We start from the raw sequence: 22,313 nt of genomic DNA on the forward strand, positions 1-22,313 counted from the left end.
CCCCTGTATTGGCAGGCGGATTCTTAACCACTGTGCCACCAGGGAAGTCCTGGAGGGTCTATTTTAAATTTTGAGTTTTTAAGTGTTTTTTGTCTTTTTTTTTTTTTTTTTTTTTTTGGCTGTGTTGAGTCTTTGTTTCTGTGCGAGGGCTGTCTCTAGTTGTGGCGAGTGGGGGCCACTCTTCATCGTGGTGCACGGGCCTCTCACTATCACGGCCTCTCTTGTTGTGGAGCCCAGGCTCCAGACGCGCAGGCTCAGTAGTTGTGGCTCACGGACCTAGTTGCTCCGCGGCATGTGGGATCTTCCCAGACCAGGACTCAAACCCGTGTCCCCTGCATTGGCAGGCAGATTCCCAACCACTGCGCCACCAGGGAAGCCCTAGTTTTATCAGTGTTTTTATCAGAATGTATTCTGATAACAAATTCTGCTGCACATTGAAGATAGCAGATAAACCAGAAAGTGTTCAAATAGTCCTTATTTTCTCTCACAAACTGGGTGAGAGTAACTAAATCTTTCTAAACGTCAACAATGTTAACTTTTCTCAGAACTATGAAAATCTTAAGATTTCTTTTTATGTCATTTTATTAACTACCTTATCTTGAGTGACTGGTTTTGTTTAGTTTTTTGTGGGTTTTTTCTATTTGAAAGACCTTTTAGAAATTTCTTAGTTTATTTGGTTGTTTACTTCTTTTTAATCTTGAAACATCTAAGATAAATAATTTTTTCTAAGATTCTAATTATTTTAAAAATACATTTTATGTTTTGAGTAGCATATGTATTATATTTCTGATTATGGTGATTTTGGCAAAGGGTGTTGAGATCCTTTGTGAGGTCAAGAATTTTTAAGGTTAAGAATGAGAGAAGGAAAACCCTCAAAATCTAAGGAAGCTAGTATTAAATAAATTGATGTTTAATCCCTTGAAAGCCACGGTTTTGCTTGGTGTCCAGTTACCTTGTGCACCTTGTCTGTTGAACTGATTGATGATAGGTGAATCTGTTTTTCCCCCAATAAGTGCTTTTCTGCAATTCCTAAAGATTCCTGTTTAAAAGGCACTCTTTCAAGAGATTTTCAGATTAGAGGTGACAGAAAACAAACAGTAGCACTTGGGACACTATCTCTTGGCTTTTGTATACTGTTTTTGTTCCAAAATGTAGTTTTTAGTTGGTTTATCATTTTCCCCACGTGACTATTTTTCTTATAGTCATAGCCACATGTTATTCAGCTACATAAAATATATATGCTTTGGATCAAAGGCTACAAGAAACATAGAAAAAGGAAAATACCTATTATATTACAGACGTGGGATAACGGGTGAAAGTAATTTTTTAAAATGTCTTAATGGGGGCTTCCTTGGTAGTGCAGTGGTAAAGAATCCACCTGCCAATGCAGGGGACATGGGTTCGAACCCTCGTCTGGGAAGATCCCACATGCCGTGGAGCAACTAAGCCCGTGTGCCACAACTAGTGAGCCAGTGCTCTAGAGCCCATGAGCCACAACTACTGAGCCTGTGTGCCACAACTACTGAAGCCCGCATGCCTAGAGCCCATGGGCTGCAACAAGAGAAGCCACCGCAATGAGAAGCCCGCGCACCGCAACGAAGAGTAGCCCCCACTCGCCACAACTAGAGAAAGCCCGCGCGCAGCAACAAGGACCCAACGCAGCCAAAAATAAATAAATAAATTTATTTAAAAAAATGTCTTAATGTTGCTGGCATTACTTCAGCAATACATAGCATTCAAAGGAAGACAATTTTCATTTTTAACAATCTTGAAAAAACTTTTGAAAAGCCGTTTCCATTTTGCTGTTTTAGAAAAGAAACCTTAACGAAGAAAGTGATAAAAAGTTTTGTATCTTCATTCCATGAATTTAAAACATTTTGAGATCAGTCATAGCTGAGCCTTTTGAGAGCTTAGCCTTTTGAGTTCTTTTGTTGGCAAATATTCTTAAATATCAAATATCAACTGAAAAGCAGAGGTAAATTGATGAATAACATATTCTTACTGATAAAGATTTCCTTTAGTATACGGAAGATTACAATCTCCAAACTTTTAATATTTTTAAGTTGCTGATAATAAAATGCCTATCGTTAGTAAATAGGGTCATTCATTCATTCAACATACTATATAATTATTGAGTGCTTTCTATATGACCAACTTCCTATATGTTGAACACTGGAGATACAATCAATAGTGAGCAAAACAGTCATGGGTTCTCGTCTTGGAGTTTATTTATGCCTTAGTTCATTTAATAGATAGTTATTAAACACCAACCATGTACCCAGCACTGTTCTACAAACTGGGGTTTTGCTCTGCAGAGGGAGAAACAAGCCATAAATAAGAACAAATAAATGATTATGATCATTTCAGGTGGGGATCAGTGCTTCAAAGACAGTAATGCAGGGAGAATTAATCATGTACCTGTGCTGATCTATTTTATAGACTAGAAGAGGAGATAAATATTAGTACAATTAGTCACGCTGACAAATCTGATAAATGCTATAAGGAAAAGTAAAGAGTGCTGTGAGACCATGTAAGTGAGGGAGGGGGGACTAGTCCATTTTGAGGGAGTCAGGGAAGACTTTCTGGAGGAAGTGACATTTGAGCTAAGACCTGAACAATGACTAGGTGTGTTAGATTCCAAGGGCTGTCATAACAAGTGCCACAGACTAGGTGGCTTAAACAACAGAAACTTATTGCTTCACAGTTATGGAGACTAGAAGTCTAAGATCAAGGTGTCCATGGTTGGTTGCATCTGAAGGCTTTGAGGGTGAATCTGTCCCATGCCTCTGTCCTAGCTTCTGGTGATTTGCTGGCAGTCTTTAGTGTTCCTTGCTTTGTAGACACATCACCCTGATCTTTGCCTTCATCTTCACATGGCATTCTCCCTGTGTGCATGTCTGTGTCCAAACTTCCTTTTTCTATAAGGACACCAGTGGTATTGGAGGGTCCCACCGTACTCCAGAATGACCTCATCTTAACAAATTACTCTGCATCATTTACCAATGAGGTCCCATTCTGAGGTACTGCGGGTTAGGACCTCAACATATGAATTCTGAGGGCACACAATTCAACCCATAACACTAGGAGTTAGCAAAGTGAGGAAGAGGGGAAGGGAAAACACGTTTTTTTTCAGGAAGAGAGAACAGCATCTGTGAAGGTCTTGTGCTAGAAAGAAGCATGGCTCATTCAAGGAATGAAGTGTAGCTGAGGCATGGCAACTTGAGAGCGAGAGTGGAGTGAGATGATTCCAGAAACATTTTGAAGGTAGAATAGATAGACAGGACCTCACAGCCAGCCAAATGTGGTGTGAAGGAAAGAATAATCAAAGATAACTTCCTACAACTCTAGTCGTGTTGAGTTAAAGTGCTTTTGCCATTTCCAGGTAAAGATACCAAGTGGACAGAAATTTGTATCTGCAGGTCAGGAGAGAGGCTGAGGCTGCAGATAAGCATTTGGGAGTCAACTGCATTTAGGCCAAAGCTGGCTAAAATGACTCAGGAAGACTCTTTCTAGATGAGGGGGCTGGGACTTAACTTAGAACCTTGAAAAGCACCTATATTTAAAGAGGAGGCCAGAACAAAAAGCCAACAAGAAGGCAAAAAACAATATGCAATAATATTAATTTAAAAAAACCTGGATCGAATACTACTTAGAAAACCAAGTTAGGAGAGAATTTTGAGAAAGAGGGACTAGTTATTAGCATCAAATACTACACAGAGGTCAAGTAGAATGAGACCTGAAAAGAGATCTCATTTGTCAATTTGAGGTCATTAGCAACCTGGTAAGACCAGACTCTGCAGCCTGGTGAAAGTAGAAACCAGGTTTTTGTGTGTTGAGGGGTAAAAAGCAAATGAGAAAGCAGAAGGAGTAAATATAGAAAATGTATTTATATGCTATATATTTATATACTTATACTATAAATAGTCAAATATGTTAAGAATTGGCAATGAAGGGAATGGGATAAGTAGGGGGGCACAAAGTTATAGAAGATGGTATGATCAAAAGCCAAGAGCAGAAAATCAAAGGGGGGTAGGAGGGGCTGGGGGGATAGGTAGGGAGATAAAGATACCTAAGAGAAATATTTCCATGTGGGATTTGCTTCCTTTTTTCCAGATTCCAAATGGTGGAGAAATCAGGAAAATGGGGAAAGTATAATGATGCTCCTGTAAGAATTAAAGTTTAGCTACCAAGGCAGAGATTGTGGATTCAGAGGAATCCATTGATATCAAGTCCAAAGCAAGAGTGGAAAAGACACACAGAGAGTCACGGGTTAAGATGAACGTTTCTGAGACCCTGGATAGGAGCACGTAGGAGAAGAGGATTCACAATCAGTCTTGCCTGTGGCCGTTGCCATGTATTAGTGTGCATCCCCTGCTCTGTCTACTGCTAATTGTTAGTCATTCTTGAAAACAAAATAAGTTTACTCACATAGTCCACTTTGTATGATTCCAGTGAGTGATATCCCAAGAAATAACAAGTTTTGACAGCAAATAAGTTCTTAAATTGGTAATTTGGACATGTGCTTCTATGTTATATTATTAACCTGCTAGGAGACCCAAACCTTATGTAATTCCCATACTACCTAATAATGTTCAGAGGTTTCCAGTGTTTGGTGTTTGCCACAGGCTATGATTATTTGTAAATACTTTAATAGAACAAATGCAAAGAGATGTGAATGTGGCCCGTAGTACTCCAACATGAAATCAGAAACTGATCTATCATCTGAATTACCAAAGTACTGTTGACTTTAATGGCAAAACCAAAAACAGGGCAAGCAGACAAAATAATTTCATTGTTCAAAAACGAAGCGAGGGGGCTTCCCTGGTGGCGCAGTGGTTGAGGGTCCGCCTGCCGATGCAGGGGACACGGGTTCGTGCCCCGGTCCGGGGGGATCCCACATGCCGTGGAGCGGCTGGGCCCGTGAGCCATGGCCGCTGGGCCTGCGCGTCCGGAGCCTGTGCTCCGCAGCGGGAGAGGCCACAGCGGTGAGAGGCCCGCGTATCGCAAAAAAAAAAAAAAAAAAAGAAGCGAGGGCTTCCCTGGTGGCGCAGTGATTGAGAGTCCGCCTGCCGATGCAGGGGACACAGGTTTGTGCCCCGGTCCGGGAGGATCCCACATGCCATGGAGCGGCTAGGCCCATGAGCCATGGCCGCTGAGCCTGCGCGTCCAGAGCCTGTGCACTGTCAATGGGAGAGGCCACAACAGTGAGAGGCCCGCGTACTGAAAAAAAAGAAAAAAAAAAAACAAACAGAAATGAGCTTAAATGAAGCAAAATGTACCTGAATGCCCAACTTGGAGATCACACCATCTATATAAAATGAAAGAAAATTTTCTATGCCTGGCGTGTTTGTCATGAAACAAAGATCAAGACTGTTTTGTGCGTTTTAAAATTTCCATTTAAAAAATGGTGATTTTTATATATCAAATATTTGTGGTATTACCTTTCAATTTTCAAGTGATTTCTATTGGCCATTTGTGTTACTGTTCACTTCACTTAATGTTTTCTATTATTAGATGTCTATATCAGGTACAGATCATTTTTACATGTTGTTGAAATATATAATCCTGTCACAATATATTTTGGTTGATAATAATAATAAACCACACCTTTATTATTAAGTCTCTTGTGTTATATAGAAAACCTCTGAAACTTGTAGTATAACCCTGTCATGGAAAAATTATTCACTGTATATATAATTACTGTCACTTGTTATTTACAAACATAAATAAGGGTATGAAAAATACAGAATAACTTATGATATTGAAAATTCCTGGGGATTTCAATTTCTTGTTTTCTGAATCTCAGGAATGCCACCTAAGACGCCGATTTGACCCAAAGGATAAAATTAAGGATATAGGTAGAAAAATAAGCATCTGAGTAGGACCTTTTCTTTTTTCTTCTGCTTCCTTCTTGGGGTGGAACTAAGGATGTGTGGAAATATAGATGAATTTCAGAATCTAAAGGGTGGTCAGTTTTCTCTCTTAAGAAGGAGTGAACTCACACCTCTTGATTGTGATGGGCAAATAGGCCGACCTAGGATGCCAGGGCTGGGTGATTATGGTTAGGAACGGCTGACCAGGGAGGAGGCTAAGGAAGCATGATCCAGCTGAAGGCCAACTGAAGCATAATGGGGAAATTCTGAAAGGCTTGTTGGTGACCTTTTATAGAGCAACCCCTCACCCCTTGGTGCTTTTTTGCTGCTGTATTAAATCCAAGTAGTTAACTGAATAACAATCAACTCAAAACTAATTCAATGCATTTTAGTATTACCTTGGCTTCTACTTATTGTCTTAAGAATAACTGATCATTTTAAAGAATACTGAAAATCAAACTTTTGCCATTTTTTTCCACCTGTGAGTTACTATTTCTTTATGAAGGGTTGCTGGCAATGCATCAGCAGTTACCCTGGTTCTAGACTCCTTATTTCAAAATAGAGGATATAATGTACAATTTACTTCTTTTTTTTTTTTTTTGCGATACGCGGGCCTCTCACTGTTGTGGCCTCTCCCGTTGCGGAGCACAGGCTCCGGAAGCGTAGGCTCAGCGGCCATGGCTCACGGGCCCAGTTGCTCCGCGGCATGTGGGATCTATCCGGACCGGGACACGAACCCGTGTCCCTCGCACCGGCAAGCGGACTCTCAACCACTGCGCCACCAGGGAAGCCCCCAATTTACTTCCTTAAAAGAACATTACTGATAGACAAATGGATCAGTGGGACAGAAAGGAATCTAGGTATAGACCCACGCATATTTGGCCAATTGATTCTTCAGCAAAGGTGCTAAGGTAATTCAGTGGAGAAAAATCAGTCTTTTCAATATAAGATGCTTGGTTATCAAAAACTTACCAAAAAAATAAATCATAGACCTAAATGTTGTAAAACCTAAAACCAAAAATTTTACAAGAAAACAGAAAATCTTTGTGGCCTTAGGGTAGGCAAAGATTTGTCTTGGTTCATTCAGGCTGCTGTAAAAAAACAAAACAAACAAACAAAAAAGCCCATAGATTGGGTAGCTTATAAACAACAGAAATGTAGTTCTCACAGTTCTGGTGGCTATATGTCTGAGGTGAGGGTGCCAGCATGGTCATGTGAGGGCCCTCTTCCAGGTTATAGACTTCTCTTGTATCCTCACATGGTGGGAAGGGCTTGGAATATCTCTGGAGCCTCTTTTATAAGGGCACTAATCCCATTCATAAGAGCTCTGCCCATATGACCTAATCACCTCCTAAGGGTCCCACCTCCTAATACCCTTACGTTGGGCATTAGGATTTAACATACAAATTTTGGGGGGATACATTCAGACCACAGCAATTTCTTAGAACCAAAAAAAGGCACTTTTCATAAGATTAAAAAAATATTTTGATAAATTGGATTTCAAGATAATTACAAATTTTTGCTCTTCAAAAGAAACCATTTTAAAAATGAATAAGCAAGATACAAAGTAGGACAAAACATTTGTAACACAGTGCCTGTAAAAGGACGTGTATGTAGAATACTTTAAAGAACTCTTACAACACAATAATAAGGCAAACAATTTTTTAAATGGACAAAGATGGAAAAAACACTTCAATTATTTAAAACCCACAATGAGATACTACTTACAACCACCAGAGTGGCTTAAATTAAAAAGACTTAGAATAACAAGTATTGGAGAGAAAGCAGAACAAATAGAACATTTCTCATGGGAGTGTAAAATGGCCTAACCACTTGCAAAACAGTTAGGCAGTTTTTTAGTAAACATACATGTACCTTACGATGCAGCAATTCCATACCTTTATATTTACCCTAAAGAAATGATGAACACATATGCCCACAAAAAGACTTATTCATGAATGTTCGTATCAGCTTTATTCATGATAGACAAAAACTGGAAACAACCCAGATGTCTATCAGTAAGGGAATGGATAAATAAATTGCAATATAGTTATTCAGTGGAATACTCCTCGGCAATAAAAATGAAAAGACTGATTCGTGCAACATTATGGATGAATCTCACAGACATATATTGAGTAAAAGAGACTTGGCAGAAAAGAGTACATAATATATGGTCCCCTTTACAACGTTCTAGAACAGGCAAAAGTAATGTATGAGTACAGAAATTAGATCATTGATAGCCTAGGGTGGGACACGCTGAGGAGCTGGGCTATAATATGGTATACAATATGGTATAATATGGTACAAGATGGGCTATAATATGGTACAAGAAAACTTTCTGTGGTGGTGGAAATATCTTGTAGCTTGATTGGGTTTGTTGTTACATGGATGTATCTATCCATTTGTCAAAACTCATTGAACTGTATACTTAAAATCTGTACATTTTGTTGTGTGTAAATTATATTTCAATAAAGTTTAAAAATAACATGATAGGGGCTTCCCTGGTGGCGCAGTGGTTGACAGTCCGCCTGCCGATGCAGGGGACACGTGTTCGTGCCCCGGTCTGGGAAGATACCACATGCCGCGGAGCGGCTGGGCCCGTGAGCCATGGCCGCTGAGCCTGTGCGTCCGGAGCCTGTGCTCCGCAACGGGAGAGGCCACAACAGTGAGAGGCCTGCGTACCACACACACACACACAAAATAATAATAACATGATAAAATTGTTTTTAAAATAATTAAAATATTGTTAGCATCTAGTTTTGTGTATTTTTGAAAAAGCGTTTGTCACTTAAATTTATGGGGAGTTGGTCTGTATTCCTAGGATGCTTTATTAAACTTTCTAGGAGGCAATTCAGTGATCCTGTCATGAATAATTTAATTTTGCACCTAGTAGTTTTAGTTAAATCCAGAAATAATGAGGTAGGCCCCATTCCCTTAAGGAAACATTTCTTAACATCTGTAGCTTTCACTTTCATTTGAATGGTTTATATTTTAAAAATACATACCAGTTTTATTATATTTACTCTGCTGTATTTTCAGCGGCTAAAGTATTTGACGGTTTTAGTTAAACTACACATGCTTTAAAAACAAGAGTATGCCATTTTGGACTTACTTTCAAAAAAATTCTATATCTAATCTGAATCATAAGAATGTATCTTTTTCAATCCAAGTCTTAAATCTTCAGAGTCAGTAGTGCATTTTTGCTGTCATTTTTTTTCTGCTTTGTGTCTTGATGTCCTGCAGATGAATTTGTTTGCATCTGATTTTCACTAGCCATGTTCTTTGAGAAAAAAACATAAGCTTTCTTATTAAATCCTCTTATTTGTAAAGTTCTGGTCACTTTCTCAGGGATTGTAGCTTATAGTATATGGAAGAAATTTAACTGCAGGGACATAAACATTGTTTTGAATAGAAAAAGTCCACACTAGCTGATGTATTATAAAAGTTTAGGCCAGTATCAAAGTTTCTTTTTCAGAGGTGGTAAAGAGAATTATTTTTTTAAAGACTGAGGTCATACAGCAGGGGAAGAAACACAGTTCTTGAAGTTTCAACTTTGTTTTTAAATATGTGGCATAGAGTGTTCTTTAAAGTGTAAAAGTGATTCTATTGAAAAACAAATGGAAAATTCTTAGATAATTTATAACTCTTGAAACCCTTCCTGCTGAATTTTTAGTTTAATGATAGCAATAATAATCTTTTTCAATTAAAAATGCCTCATGGTTTAAAACATTTTCAAATGCATCATCTCATATGACCCACACAGCAGAACAGCTCACTGCGGAAGGTACGGTTTCCATTTTTAATAATGTGTGAGGTTGCATCAGGGTTTGGTTGGATTACATTACTTGCATTCCCTTACATCTATCTCTTATATATCTGAGCTCAGCTTTTGACTAGTTTAAATTAAATTATCTAGTTAGTGTACCTGGGCCCGGATCTGGTTTTTCTAAGCACACACCTAATATTGAGTTAGTTTAACTTTTGTGTTGTTTAATCTTTAATGTTTCTGGAGAAAAGATTTAAATGTCTTTTTAGAAAATAAATTGTAAATACCTTTTTAAGCATCTTCTATACAAAATAACACTTTGTATGAATATAGCCTTTTTCAGTTCATTCCTACAGTAAAGCCATGAGAGCCAAAGTTCACAAAAATTATGTTTAAAAACACATCTTTCCATGTCATTGTGCTGTCTCCCAAAATTTTCAACCTGCTGATTTTAGGGGAGAAATCAACAAAATAGAGTCTCAGATTCTAATGCTAAGAGGAAATTTAAAACAGTTTTAAGGTTATTTGCTTTCAGTATCTGCCTGAGAAAGTTAGAATGTCTTCTAAACTGATGAATTATCGTGTGTGATTTCCAAGTTGGTGAAATGGTTAATAGTAATTAAATAAATGGTTGAGAGTAATTATGAGCATTGAATGCCAACTTTTACGTGGACCGAGTATGCAAAATAAAATCTCCATTTTAATTATGTGTTCATTGCAAAGGGTGAGGGCCTTATTTTATATTGTCTGGCTTGAAGGAATGAGATTATTTAACTAAAGCAAGAGGAAACTTAATGTTAAGTACTATATATAGCTGTCTGTTGCCTTAATAAAAATTTTCAAAAAACAGTGGTTTGTTTTTAACACCCTCAAAGGTTTCTGATTTCAAGAGTTCAAATAATTTTATTATAAAGTTTAATTAAAAAGTATAATATGTGCTGTGTAATTAGGTATATTAGTAAGATTAATTAAAATAAGTAAAATTCAATGTAGTTTAATTCCTAAAATCCTCATAGGATTCATGCATTGGATAGTGTACATTTCCTTATTAACATTAATCCTGAGAATTGAGACTGATAGTACAATGGTTAAGAGTTTAGGCTCTGGATTCAAACTGCCTAGGTTTGGTGATCAGTTCTGCCACTTTTTCATCAAATAACTTGGGACAATTTTTGTAAGCCTTAGTTTTCTCATTGATAAAATGAGGTTAATCATAGTACTTGCCTCTACAGGTAAGAATGAGGATTAAATGAGATAATATATGTGAAACATTTATGTCATACATACAAATTTACATGATACAGTTAATTTGGATTATTATCTATATCAGTAGTTGAGATACATAAAAAAGAAAATCCAGTTGATGAGCGGTTTTGACTTTACTACACACTTAATTTGTTGATTTTCAGTACTTCTGTTTTCTTTGTTCTGTTGGAGATCCTATGGAGTAATGGATTAGTCAGAATGTGGGAAAGTAGTGACCCTCAACAAATTTGCAAACTAGGTGATATATAACTAGATAGTCTGAAAGACTGAACCTTGCTTGTAGTTAAGCTTTAAATGAAAATAGCAACAACCAAAATAACCCAGAACCTACTTTTTAAAAAAACAAACTTTTTTCTAGAGCAATTTTAATTAACAGCAAAGTTGAGAGGAAGGCACAGGGATTTACCATATACCCCCTCCCTCCCCCACATGCTTAGCTTCCTCCACTATCAGTATCCCCCCACCAGCGTGGTACATTTGTTACAATTGATGGACCTACACTGACATATCTTAATCACCTTAAGTCCAGAGTTTACATTACAGTTCACTCTTGGTGTTGTACATTCTGTGGGTTTGGGCAAATGTATAATGACATGTATTCATCATTATAGTATTATACGGAGTATTTTCCCTGCCCTAAAAACCTCTGTGCTCTGCCTATTCAGAGAATTGCTTGACAGTGTTCTTTAGTAGGTGAAAGGGAATGGAATCTAATACATAAGTGTAGGGGTTAGCCTTAGAAATGAGAACAGTTTATCTCAAGAAACAGGCAAGATGGCAGAAAATGAATTTGTGTACAGGTGCTGGTAGGTGAGTAGCTGTGATGGTTTGCAGTTGTGGAAGGTCTCTTCTGATTGCTTGTGTAGTGAAATAGATACCCAGGTCACGAGCCCAACGTGAAGATAGAGAAGGATTTGTCAGAGGGTTGAAGTATTAATAGTGACTAGAGACAGAAGATAGGTTTTGTACCAAGAATGAAAATTAAGATTGACCCCAGACTTCTTAACAGATGCCAGAAGGCTGTGGAAAAATATCTTCAAAGTACTGAGGGAAATAACTTAAGAGTAAAAGTGAAAAGAAGGTATTTTGGAACCTGCAGAGACTGAGGATGTATACTATTCATAGATTTTTGCCAAAAGAGCTGCAAAAGCATATGCTTCAGCTAGAAAGAAAGTGAACCCAGATGGAAAGCATGAGATGCAAGAATCAATATAAGCAAAGAAATGGGTGAATATTTTGGTATGTCTAAGTAAGCATTAATTGTAAAAAGTAAGTTTTAAAATGTAAAGTTGTATATTTAAATATATCTACTCATATAATAATGTGAAGAATTTGGAACATAGGTTTTCTTATATCAAGTTGGCGTTGTGTTTTTCCCTTTAGAATGAGTGAGAAAACAAAAAACTCTGTAAGCTGGTTTTGAAGAGCTCGTGTTATTTAGACTGCCTTTGTGATCACTGTTTAGAAACCTGAGGTGTAGTGTGACCTTAATCTACACTATGTAAAATTAGAAAGTGCCAGGCATATTTGACATTACCTTCTAAGTATACTGATCGTTAGTACTCTAAATCCTTGATTTATCAGATACCAAAGACATCCCCAGGCTCTGAGAAGGGAAGAGATCTCAGACACTAGGGAAGAGATCTATTCTTGTGTTTTTGTTTTACTTTTCGTTTTAGATATATTTTATTGAAGCATAGTTGATTTACAATGTTGTGTTAATTTCTGCTGTACAGAAAAGTGATTCAGTTTCATACGCGCACACACACACACACACACACACACATTCCTTTTTGTATTCTTTTTCACTATGGTTTATCACAGGATTTTGAATATAGTTCCCTGTGCTATACAGTATACAGTAGGACCTTTTTGTTTATCCATTCTATGTATAATAGTTTGCATCTACTAATCCCATACCCCAAGTCCATCCCTCCCTTACCCTCCAACCCCCTTGGCAACCACAAGTCTGTTCTTTATGTCTGTGAGTCTGTTTCTGTTTCGTAGATAAGTTCATTTGTGTCATATTTTAGATTCTACATATAAGTGATATCATATGATATTTGTCTTTAGAAGACTTACTTTGGGATATTCCCTCAGAAGGAGACAGAGTGAATAAATATCAAATTAGTGCTTAAATATATTTTTAAATTTCCTAGTTTGCTTCAGAATTTGTGTTCAGATCAAATAAAACCTAGCATATATGCTGTGTACTCCTGCAATTCAGATACCTTTATGGAAAAGAAATGTAGTCTGCTTATTCCTTTCCCTAATCAGGGAGGATGAAGCTAATAGTTGTTGGACCACAGCTGAAAAATATTCTCATGTCCTTTATGTAAAGGCTTAGACACCTTTAGAAATTACTTGAAACATGGAAGGTGTTTGACTACCTGCCAATGTGAGGTTTTTCATCTATTTTATTTTTCCAAAACTAAAAAGTAATCTCCAAAATATATTTATGGGAGCTTCCTAAGCCTCTGCTCTTAAGTAATCATTCAGCCTTTGGTCTATTACATCATGATGTCATTACTGAGCCATTTGTTCTCACCTATACCAAAGGTGTTATTTATATACTAACATATTTCTAGACTTTTTCATTATCAATTAACACTAGCATTCTTGATGTTCAAAAGAGGCTAAAAGTTCATTTCTGACATCTTTTCTCTTAGTATGATACTTTATATTAAATTTAGAAAGGGTAATTTATCCTTAGTTCATTCAGGGGCTCATGTCCTAATAAAGTGATCTCTACTTATTTGATTATATTATTGGAATATTTTATTTACCTTATTAAACTATATTTTACTATGTTACTAGAAAAATATAAAGTATACTCATGCTGCAAGTGATGTTTGCCGGTAAATGCAAATCCTAATTTATTTTGAGACTGATCTTATTTACTTTTCAGATGAGGATTTTATTGTTAATATTTATAAAATAAAAAAGAAATTAAATAACTGCCATAAACCCTTTTAGGAGCAAGTTGGAGCACAAAAAATGCAAAAATAAGATGGATTATGACATATTAAGTGTTCTGTTGGGTTAACATTTTATTTTACTGGTAGTTAAATAATTTAAGAAAAATTTCTTCCCTTCAGTGTTAATTCCAAATCAGGCTAGTATGAAATACATATTAGTAATGCTCAGAATGGAAAATATACACCTGTGGTAGAAGAATATGTCATGGTAAATATGTTTATACAGCTGTGTGATAATGTTAGTTATTACAGAGTACATTTACAGAATCATGTAACGAAACTCATTTTCAAACATCCATTAACTTTTGCATAGAAATAGCTAATTAAAGAATAACTTCATTTTTCAAATGCAGACTGTACAAACAGTATATAGCATCACTGTCGCTATCTGAAAACTCTGAATGCATAAATTTGATTATAAGTATATGTTGGCTAATTTCTGAGGAATTATAGACTTCTTGTAAGACTATTTCTTATTTATAATTTATGCTTTCCTAGAATATAACCTATTCTTAGTAACAGACTGAATTTCCATTAAACTTTATTGCACTTACATGGACTCTTCTGTCATGCTTTAATAGAATTATAACATGATTTAATTGGGTCTATGTGAAAGCTTCTTTTAGCATTAGTAATTCCATTTATTCCATAGGGTTATTAGTTTTGGATAACTTGCATGGCTTCATTCAGATTTGTACTAGAATATGAATAAATATTGTTTAAAAATTAAGTAAGCATGAGTAAAAGCAAATTTTAAAATGTACTCATAGGGGCTTCCCTGGTGGCGCAGTGGTTGACAGTCTGCCTGCCGATGCAGGGGACACGGGTTCGTGCCCCGGTCTGGGAAGATCCCACATGCCGCAGAGCGGCTGGGCCCGTGAGCCATGGCCGCTGAGCCTGCGCGTCCGGAGCTTGTGCTCCGCAACGGGAGAGGCCACAACAATGAGAAGCCCGCGTACCGCAAACCAAACAAACAAACAAAAACCTCTCATTAAAAAAATGAGCCTGCAAACCTAATTGCCAAAAGAACATGTTTAAAAAAACTCCCCTAGCTGACAAAAAAAAAAAAATTAGAACATGAATTCACTACTATGCAACTTTGACCAAGGTTGTAAAATAAGTATATTTGGGATGTTCAAAGAGCAGAGGAGATAGGTTTACAGTTAAACCTATTTTTCACTTTGTTCATAGTTGATCTTTAGACTGAATAAATGCTGATTAGGTATTAGTATAAAGTAAGGATATCATAGTATTGGAGAATATCTTCTCTAAACCAAAGCCTCTTGCTGTTTGCAAGTTGAATTGTCTAGGAGACAAAGGTATCTTTGCAACAAGGGGACTGGGAGAATGGATTTACTTTGTTTCAAGTGTAAGTCTGTGTAGAGCAAAGTTAAGGAACTCTTAAAAGGAAGGATGCCAATATCCCGTGCCTTTTAATTTCTTTTGCAGATGGAAGAGATCATTTTACTGAGGGAGTGAAGTTGTGGGGGCCATCTCAAGAAGTAGCAAGGAGTGGGTGCATGCTGGCAGGCAGCAACCAGCGCTCGTATGACCCTTGTCCGTAGGCCAGAGGAGGCTGACTCCTGTTTCTGGAAGTCCAGTGGTCAGTTATTTTTCAGAAACTCTTACTAATGTGCTTTACTCAAGTACCTGTGTGTACAGCATTATAATGAATGATATGGGGTTCTAAGAAAAAAAGCGGTCGGAATTTCAAGAAGAACCACAGTGTGCAAGAGTGCTTAGTCATACCTTTGCAGTAACTGTAGATACGTGTAATGTTGCCGTTTTCTTCATTTGTTTCTTTTCTCCTATTAAATTGTTTTAAAAGCCCAGATTCCTACTCTGTGTTAGATTACAGCATAAAACACCTAATTTTTCTTCCACCTTATCTATTTTCAGTGTTATATTTTGTCCTCTCCCCTCAGTTTCCTATTTCCCCCTCAGACTGCCTCAGTTTCTGCTTGCTTCTTTTCTTCCCCATTATTTGATGTGTGTGTCTTAAATTTATCACACTGGGGCTTCCCTGGTGGCGCAGTGGTTGAGAGTTCGCCTGCTGATGCAGGGGACACGGGTTCGTGCCCCGGTCCGGGAAGATCCCACATGCCGCGGAGCGGCTGGGCCCGTGAGCCATGGCCGCTGAGCCTGCGCGTCCGGAGCCTGTGCTCCGCAACGGGAAAGGCCACAACAGTGAGAGGCCCGCGTACCGCAAAAAAAAAAAAAAAAAAAATTTATCACACTGATACTCCGGCTGTTTTCCATTTCCCATGTTCCTTTTACCATCTGCCTTCTGTTGCCCCTCTCCTTACTCTCTCCTCTTCTATCCCTATTGGCTTTAGTTTCCTCATATGTTGAACTCTTTTTCTACAAGGGATTTCTTAATTATAGGGGGTTGACTCATGTATTAATCAAATTGTTCCTTTTAACTTTAATTTATTCTCAGAGCTTATTAGGCAGCAGAAAATAAAAGGTAACCACACTATATTCATAAGCTTCAGTAAACTTTTGTTGAACTTATTTGGTTATTTGAGGTTTCACTAAAGAATGTGAACTAGAAAAATAGCAGTGTGATAGGGAAGTGCTTTTAAGTCTGAGTATTGACATATGACGTAGTGGGAGCAAGAATGAAGTATAGCTGCCATATGCAGTGATGTGATCTTGGAATATGAGGCAATGTGCAGGACTCCCAACCCACAGGACCAGATTTTTATAGCAGGAATGCGAAAAGCAAAAACAAAACTGTACTTTAAAAAACTTTGAACTATACTTCAGAGTTTTAGAATTAAATAAAAAATAGTGACTGGAACATAGTACATTAAGATTTATTCCGACGTTGTAAAAAGTATTGCCCCCCCACCTTTCTCCTTGGTTCTTGGTCACTTGTATTCTCCTAAAAAATTTAGCTGTGAAATGGCTAGAAGTGAAATATAAAATTAAGACTGAATCATTTTATAAAATATGAAAGAATTAAGCAAATAAATTGATGGATTAAATTTATTTTTCATGGATCACATAATTTGCTTTCACATATTAAAATATTAGCTTGTATGTTTCAAAAAAGAGTGGAGATGTTACTGTTAGACCCATATTATCTAAAATATGAACTTCCACGTTAGAGAGTTTATTTGAAAAATAAGTTGGTTTACAGCATATTAAAACTACTTGAACTATATTCCTTTATGTGCTTAGCCCAAGATTTTACCCGAGATAGTCTTCCTTTTCCTATTTTCCTCTCCTTTTATTAAAAAATCTTTTGTCTTGAAAAAAGTCGCAAGATGTTAGCATTAAACATTTAGTAAAAGAGTAGATAAGAATATAAAAATGAAATAGGAATCTCTTCTTAGCATTCATCTTTGAGATAACTTTTATGAAATTTGGGATTCAAACACTCCTTGTTTCTGTATAATTGGTACACTCCAGAGCCAAGTAGGGATAACTTATTTTATTCCCTGGTTTGTACTTAAAAGTGAGAGTATTTTATTAAAAAAAAAATAAGATTCTAAACAAAAAATAAGTATGGTCTGCTTATATAACTAATAATATTATATGTTTCTCTTACCCACGCCACTATACTCTGATGCCAGGTGATCCAAAGGAAATCATTAAAATCGTCGGGCTGTTATAAAATCCCTTGCTTCTCTATCTGAAGTTAGTTTTGATCAAAGGGACAGGAATTTAATTTTTTAAAAGGAACTTTTTAAAAAATAAAAACTCTTTTAGGGAGACTTGTGCAAACCCACAATTGAACCTTCCAAGTATACTAGTACCAGAATCCAGAAATAAATGTGTGTTACTATATACATACTTAATTGACTTTCAAAATATATTATACCAATGGGATATTAGTTTTATGCTTTGAAGTTGGGATCAGAAAAAAAATTTTTTTCTTGTGACATGGTGAGGCCTGTACATTATTACTAATTTGGATTCAAATTTTCTTTGCACCAGTTCAAGGGGCTTTGCCCTCAGAGACAAGATGACATGGACACCAGGACCTTACCTCCTTTTTTCAATCTTCTCACCTCCCCGATTTTTTCACTTACCCTCTTGAAAAGGATACAGAGTTATTTATCACTGTGAGAATAAGCACTGTCAATACTGTCCCCCTCTTAGGAGATATAATGAGAGATCTTGTAAAATTTAGTCTTCGACGGTGTCAAAAAGGGTAATGAAGTTAAGATCACAGTAGCAGAGACTGAGTGTCTATCTCTCATATACTCCTGGCTTTATAAAATCTGAGTTCAGCTGTAGCTGTCCTGGACACTGTGTTTGGGTACCAGTTGTCAGTGTGTATCAACAGTAGCCATCATGGCAAATATAATCCAAGACTAAGAAAAGCAGTTATTTCCAAAAGTTAGGTTTCTTTGATCTAAGTAAATGGTACATTTATGCAAGATTAGGGATCATTTTAGAGATTTGTGACAGTTCTACTTGTTTCTATGTAGGGCATCTGAGCTGGATCCTTGATGCTGGGTTTGACTTCTTGCAAAGCCAGCAGGGTGTGGATGCATATTACTAAGGCATTCCACTTGGCAGGGAAAGGAATGAACGCTGCATTGCCTAATATCCCATAGGGATGGCAAGGGGGAGTGCATCATGTTCCTTCGCTGTGACTGAGGGCTGTGTTGATGGTGTGCTATGTAAGGGAATGTGGCTTGAAGATATTAAGTAGAGCACATACTTAGGAATTCTTCGTCGTTGACTGAGATATCCAGGAAAGCAAAGACTATTGGGTGACAAAGCAAGGCAGACACCTTAATTTAGGAATAAAACAAAGAACTAACTAGTCTAATTCTTCAACCCCTCAATTTTTTCATCCTTCATTCTCGTTTAGTATAAGGCACTTTCAGTGATAGACCTTTGTGAAGTCTAAATACTGGATAATAACATTGTGATAAGTACCACTTCTCTGTTTCTTTTTAAGGCAGAGGTTGTGTGTATGGATGATACAATGACCTGCTTAATAAATAAAGTACTTTCTTGATGCCAGTAATCGTGTAAGCTTATTTTGTTGTTGTTGCTTTGTATTCAGAGTAACGGAATTCCCATCTCCTTTGGTGTTTCTTTGCAAAGGCAGTGCTTGAACCAGTGCTTGTTCCATATTTATCGTGGTAATTTTCAATATACAATTGGGTTGTGAGTTTTGTTATAAAGGAATAAAAATGTTTAAATTCACTTTAAGTATTTTCTCCCCACATTTTTGTCAAAAGTCTTGTGGTCTTAGGTTATTTTAGTGCCTGGAACAGGTTAACAAAGAAAGTTGTGGAATTTTCTTCTCTAAAGATGTTTAAGGTTAAGGACGCCTCAACTGGCTGCTGCAGGTTTTATCTAGCCCCAGTTATAGTATCTTGAGCCTTTTGGGGATGCCAGAATCTAGTAGTACAGGGGTCCCCAAGCCCCAGGCATGGACTGGTACTGGTCCGTGGCCTGTTGGGAACCGGGCCGCACAGTAGGAGGTGAGTGGCAGGCCAGCAAGCAAAGCTTCATCTGTATTTACAGCCGCTCCCTATTGCTCGCATTACCACCTGAACTCCGCCTCCTGTCAGATCAGTGGCGGCGTTAGATTCTGATAGGAGCGCGAACCCTGCTGTGAACTGTGCATGTGAGGGATCTAGGTTGTGTGCTCCTTATGAGAATCTAATGCCTGATGACCTGAGGTGGAGCTGAGGCGGTGAATCCAGCGTTGGGGAGCGGCTGCAAATACAGATCATCATTAGCGGAGAGGTTTGACTGCACAGAGACCATAATAAATCAGTTGCTTGCAGACTGATATCAAAACCCTATCAATGAGTGGCAAGTGACAATTAAGCTGCATCTGGTGGCAGGCTTTATAGTGCGAAGTGAGTTGATGTACTTCAACTGTACAGCTGCATCTGGTGGCAGGCTTAAAGTCAGAATCTGACACTTATTTTAGTCCGTGCGTGGCCCGCCCATTATTTGATTCACCACTTCTGTCTGTGCCTCTTTCCTGCACTGCACACTTGTCTCAGTCACAGTTTGGGGAAGCCCACAAGCTAACCCTAGCCAAAAAGAGTGAAAAACAAACGTCACGGGAGAGCTTCTTTGCAAAGGGGGAAAGACCCAATGATGAGACAGCAGAAGACTCTAAGACTGCCCACCAAAAGCAAGCTGTATTTAAAAGAAAATACCAAGAGTCCTACTTAAATTGCAGGTTCATTGCAACAGGTGATTCACATTCTCCAAGCCCGCTTTGTATGATATGTGGCGACTGGCTATCCAACGAAGCCATGAAAGCTTCAAAACTGCTTTGCCACGTGGAGACCAATCACCCTGCATTAAAACACAAGCTTTTGGAGTTTTTCAAAAGAAAAAATCGTGAACACGAAGAACAGAAGCAATTACTGAAGGCCACCACTTCATCAAATATGTCTGCACTGAAAGCATCATTCTTAGTGGCTAACCGCATTGCTAAAGCTAAGAAGCCTTTTACTATGGGTGAAGAGTTGATCCTGCCTGCTGCTAGGGACTTCTGTTGTGAACTTTTAGGAGAGGCTGCAGTTCAAAAGGTGGCATGTGTTCCTCTTTTGGCTAGCACCATAACTAGATGACTTGATGAAATAGCAAAGGATATTGAGGCACAATTGTTAGAGAGGATTAATGAGTCACTGTGGTATGCAATCCAGGTTGACAAGTCTACCGATGTTGACAACAAGGCAACAATGCTTGTTTTTGTGCAATATATTTTTCAGGAGGATGTGCATGCGGATATGTTATGTGCACTTTTGTTGCCAACCAACACCACAGCTGCAGAACTATTCAAGTCTTTGAATGATTACATATCAGGAAAACTGAATTGGTCATTTTGTGTCAGTATATGCATGGACTGAGCGGCTGCCATGACTGGACGGCTTTCTGGTTTCACTACTCGGGTCAAAGAGGTCGCATCTGAATGTGAGTCGACGCACTGGGTCATCCATAGAGAAATGCTGGCTAGCCGAAAAATGTCACCTGAACTTAACAACGTTTTGCAGGATGTGATTAAAATTATCATCCACGTTAAAGTATACACCCTTAACTCACGTCTGTTCGCACAGCTCTGTGAGGAGATGGACGCAGAGAACCCACGCCTTCTCTTATACACAGAAGTGAGATGGCTTCTAAAGGGAGATCACTGGCCAGAGTTTCTGAGTTACGAGAGCTGAGCTAGAGATTTCTTTTAGAAAAACAGTCACCCCTGGCAGCACAATTCAGTGACACAGAATGGATCGCAAAACTTGCTTCCTTGTGCGACATATTCAACCTGCTCAACGAACTCAGTCTGTCACTTCAGGGGAGAACAACTGTGTTCAAGTAGGCAGATAAAGTGACTGCATTCGAAGCCGAACTGGAATTATGGGGGTGATGAGTGAGCCCTGGGATTTTTGACATGTTTCAATCATTAGCAGAGATTTTGAAAGAGACTGAGCCAGGGCCTTCTTTCTCCCAGCTGGTGCATGGTCACCTATCTCAGCTTTCAGGAGAGTTTGAGCATTACTTCCCAACCACAAAAGACCCCGGAACTGGGAAGGAATGGATCCATGACCCATTTGTGAATAAGCCAGGTGAATCGACTTTGTCTGTGCTAGAAGAGGATCAACTGCTTGTGATCGCAAATGACGGTGGCCTTAAAAATTATGTTTGAGACAACTTCATATCTCCATACGTTCCAGAATAAAGTCAAGGTGGAATATCCTGAAATTGAAACAAAAGCACTGGAAAGCCTGCTTCCATTTCCAACATCCTATCTTTGTGAAGCAGGGTTTTCTGCAGTGACAGCAACGAAAACAAGATTACACAGTAGACTGAACCTAAGCAACACACTTTGGGTATCACTGTCTCCCATCACTCCCAGATGGGACCATCTAGTTGCAGGAAAACAAGCTCAGGGCTCCCACTGATTCTGAATTATGGTGAGTTGTATAATTATTTCATCATATATTACAGTGTAATAATAATAGAAATAAAGTGCACAATAAATGTAATGTGCTTGTATCATCCCGAAACCATGTCCCCCAACCCTGCGTCTGTGGAAAAATTGTCTTCCACAAAACCAGTGCCTAGTGCCAAAAAGGTTGGGGACAGCTGTAGTAGTACATGTCACAGCACACCCATGGTGGCTTGGTATAGGCATCGGACATCTTCCCTGTTGTATCCACACTTCCCAACACTGGAGCTGGAGCATTTACCAGTACATACCCAGGAGGTCCATTCTGGCTGGCAGCCCAGAAAGGTCTACCATTCAGGTATGGTAATGACCACCAGAGCTTGCTTAGACTTTCAGCATTGGGGGTTTGCAAAGAATGTGCCAAAGATGCCTTCTTTCTGAGGACCACCAATCATTGTGATGATTTTTGTTTCAATGTCCTTGAAGTGGCATTTGTCATGCTATTAAGTCAATATGTTAAATATGTTAAGATAACCTTTTACTAGGAT

General features: G+C 38.2%; 1 protein-coding gene across 6 annotated transcripts in view; it reads left to right on the forward strand.

Moving 5' to 3' along the window:
• The window catches only part of DISP1 (dispatched RND transporter family member 1), a 204,021-nt gene that overhangs the window by 106,399 nt on the left and 75,309 nt on the right, over positions 1 to 22,313 (forward strand). For 2 of the 6 annotated variants that reach the window (XM_060299931.1, XM_060300012.1), the window contains exon 2: positions 15,333 to 15,486. The exons of the other annotated variants lie outside the window; for them this stretch is intronic. In XM_060299931.1, coding sequence (XP_060155914.1) covers positions 15,432 to 15,486 — 55 coding nt within the window. In that variant the 5' untranslated portion in view covers positions 15,333 to 15,431. The remainder of the gene's footprint in view (positions 1 to 15,332; positions 15,487 to 22,313) is intronic. 6 annotated transcript variants of the gene reach the window in all.

The sequence above is a fragment of the Globicephala melas genome, chromosome 1 (assembly GCF_963455315.2).
Source record: "Globicephala melas chromosome 1, mGloMel1.2, whole genome shotgun sequence".
Lineage (NCBI taxonomy): Eukaryota > Metazoa > Chordata > Mammalia > Artiodactyla > Delphinidae > Globicephala > Globicephala melas.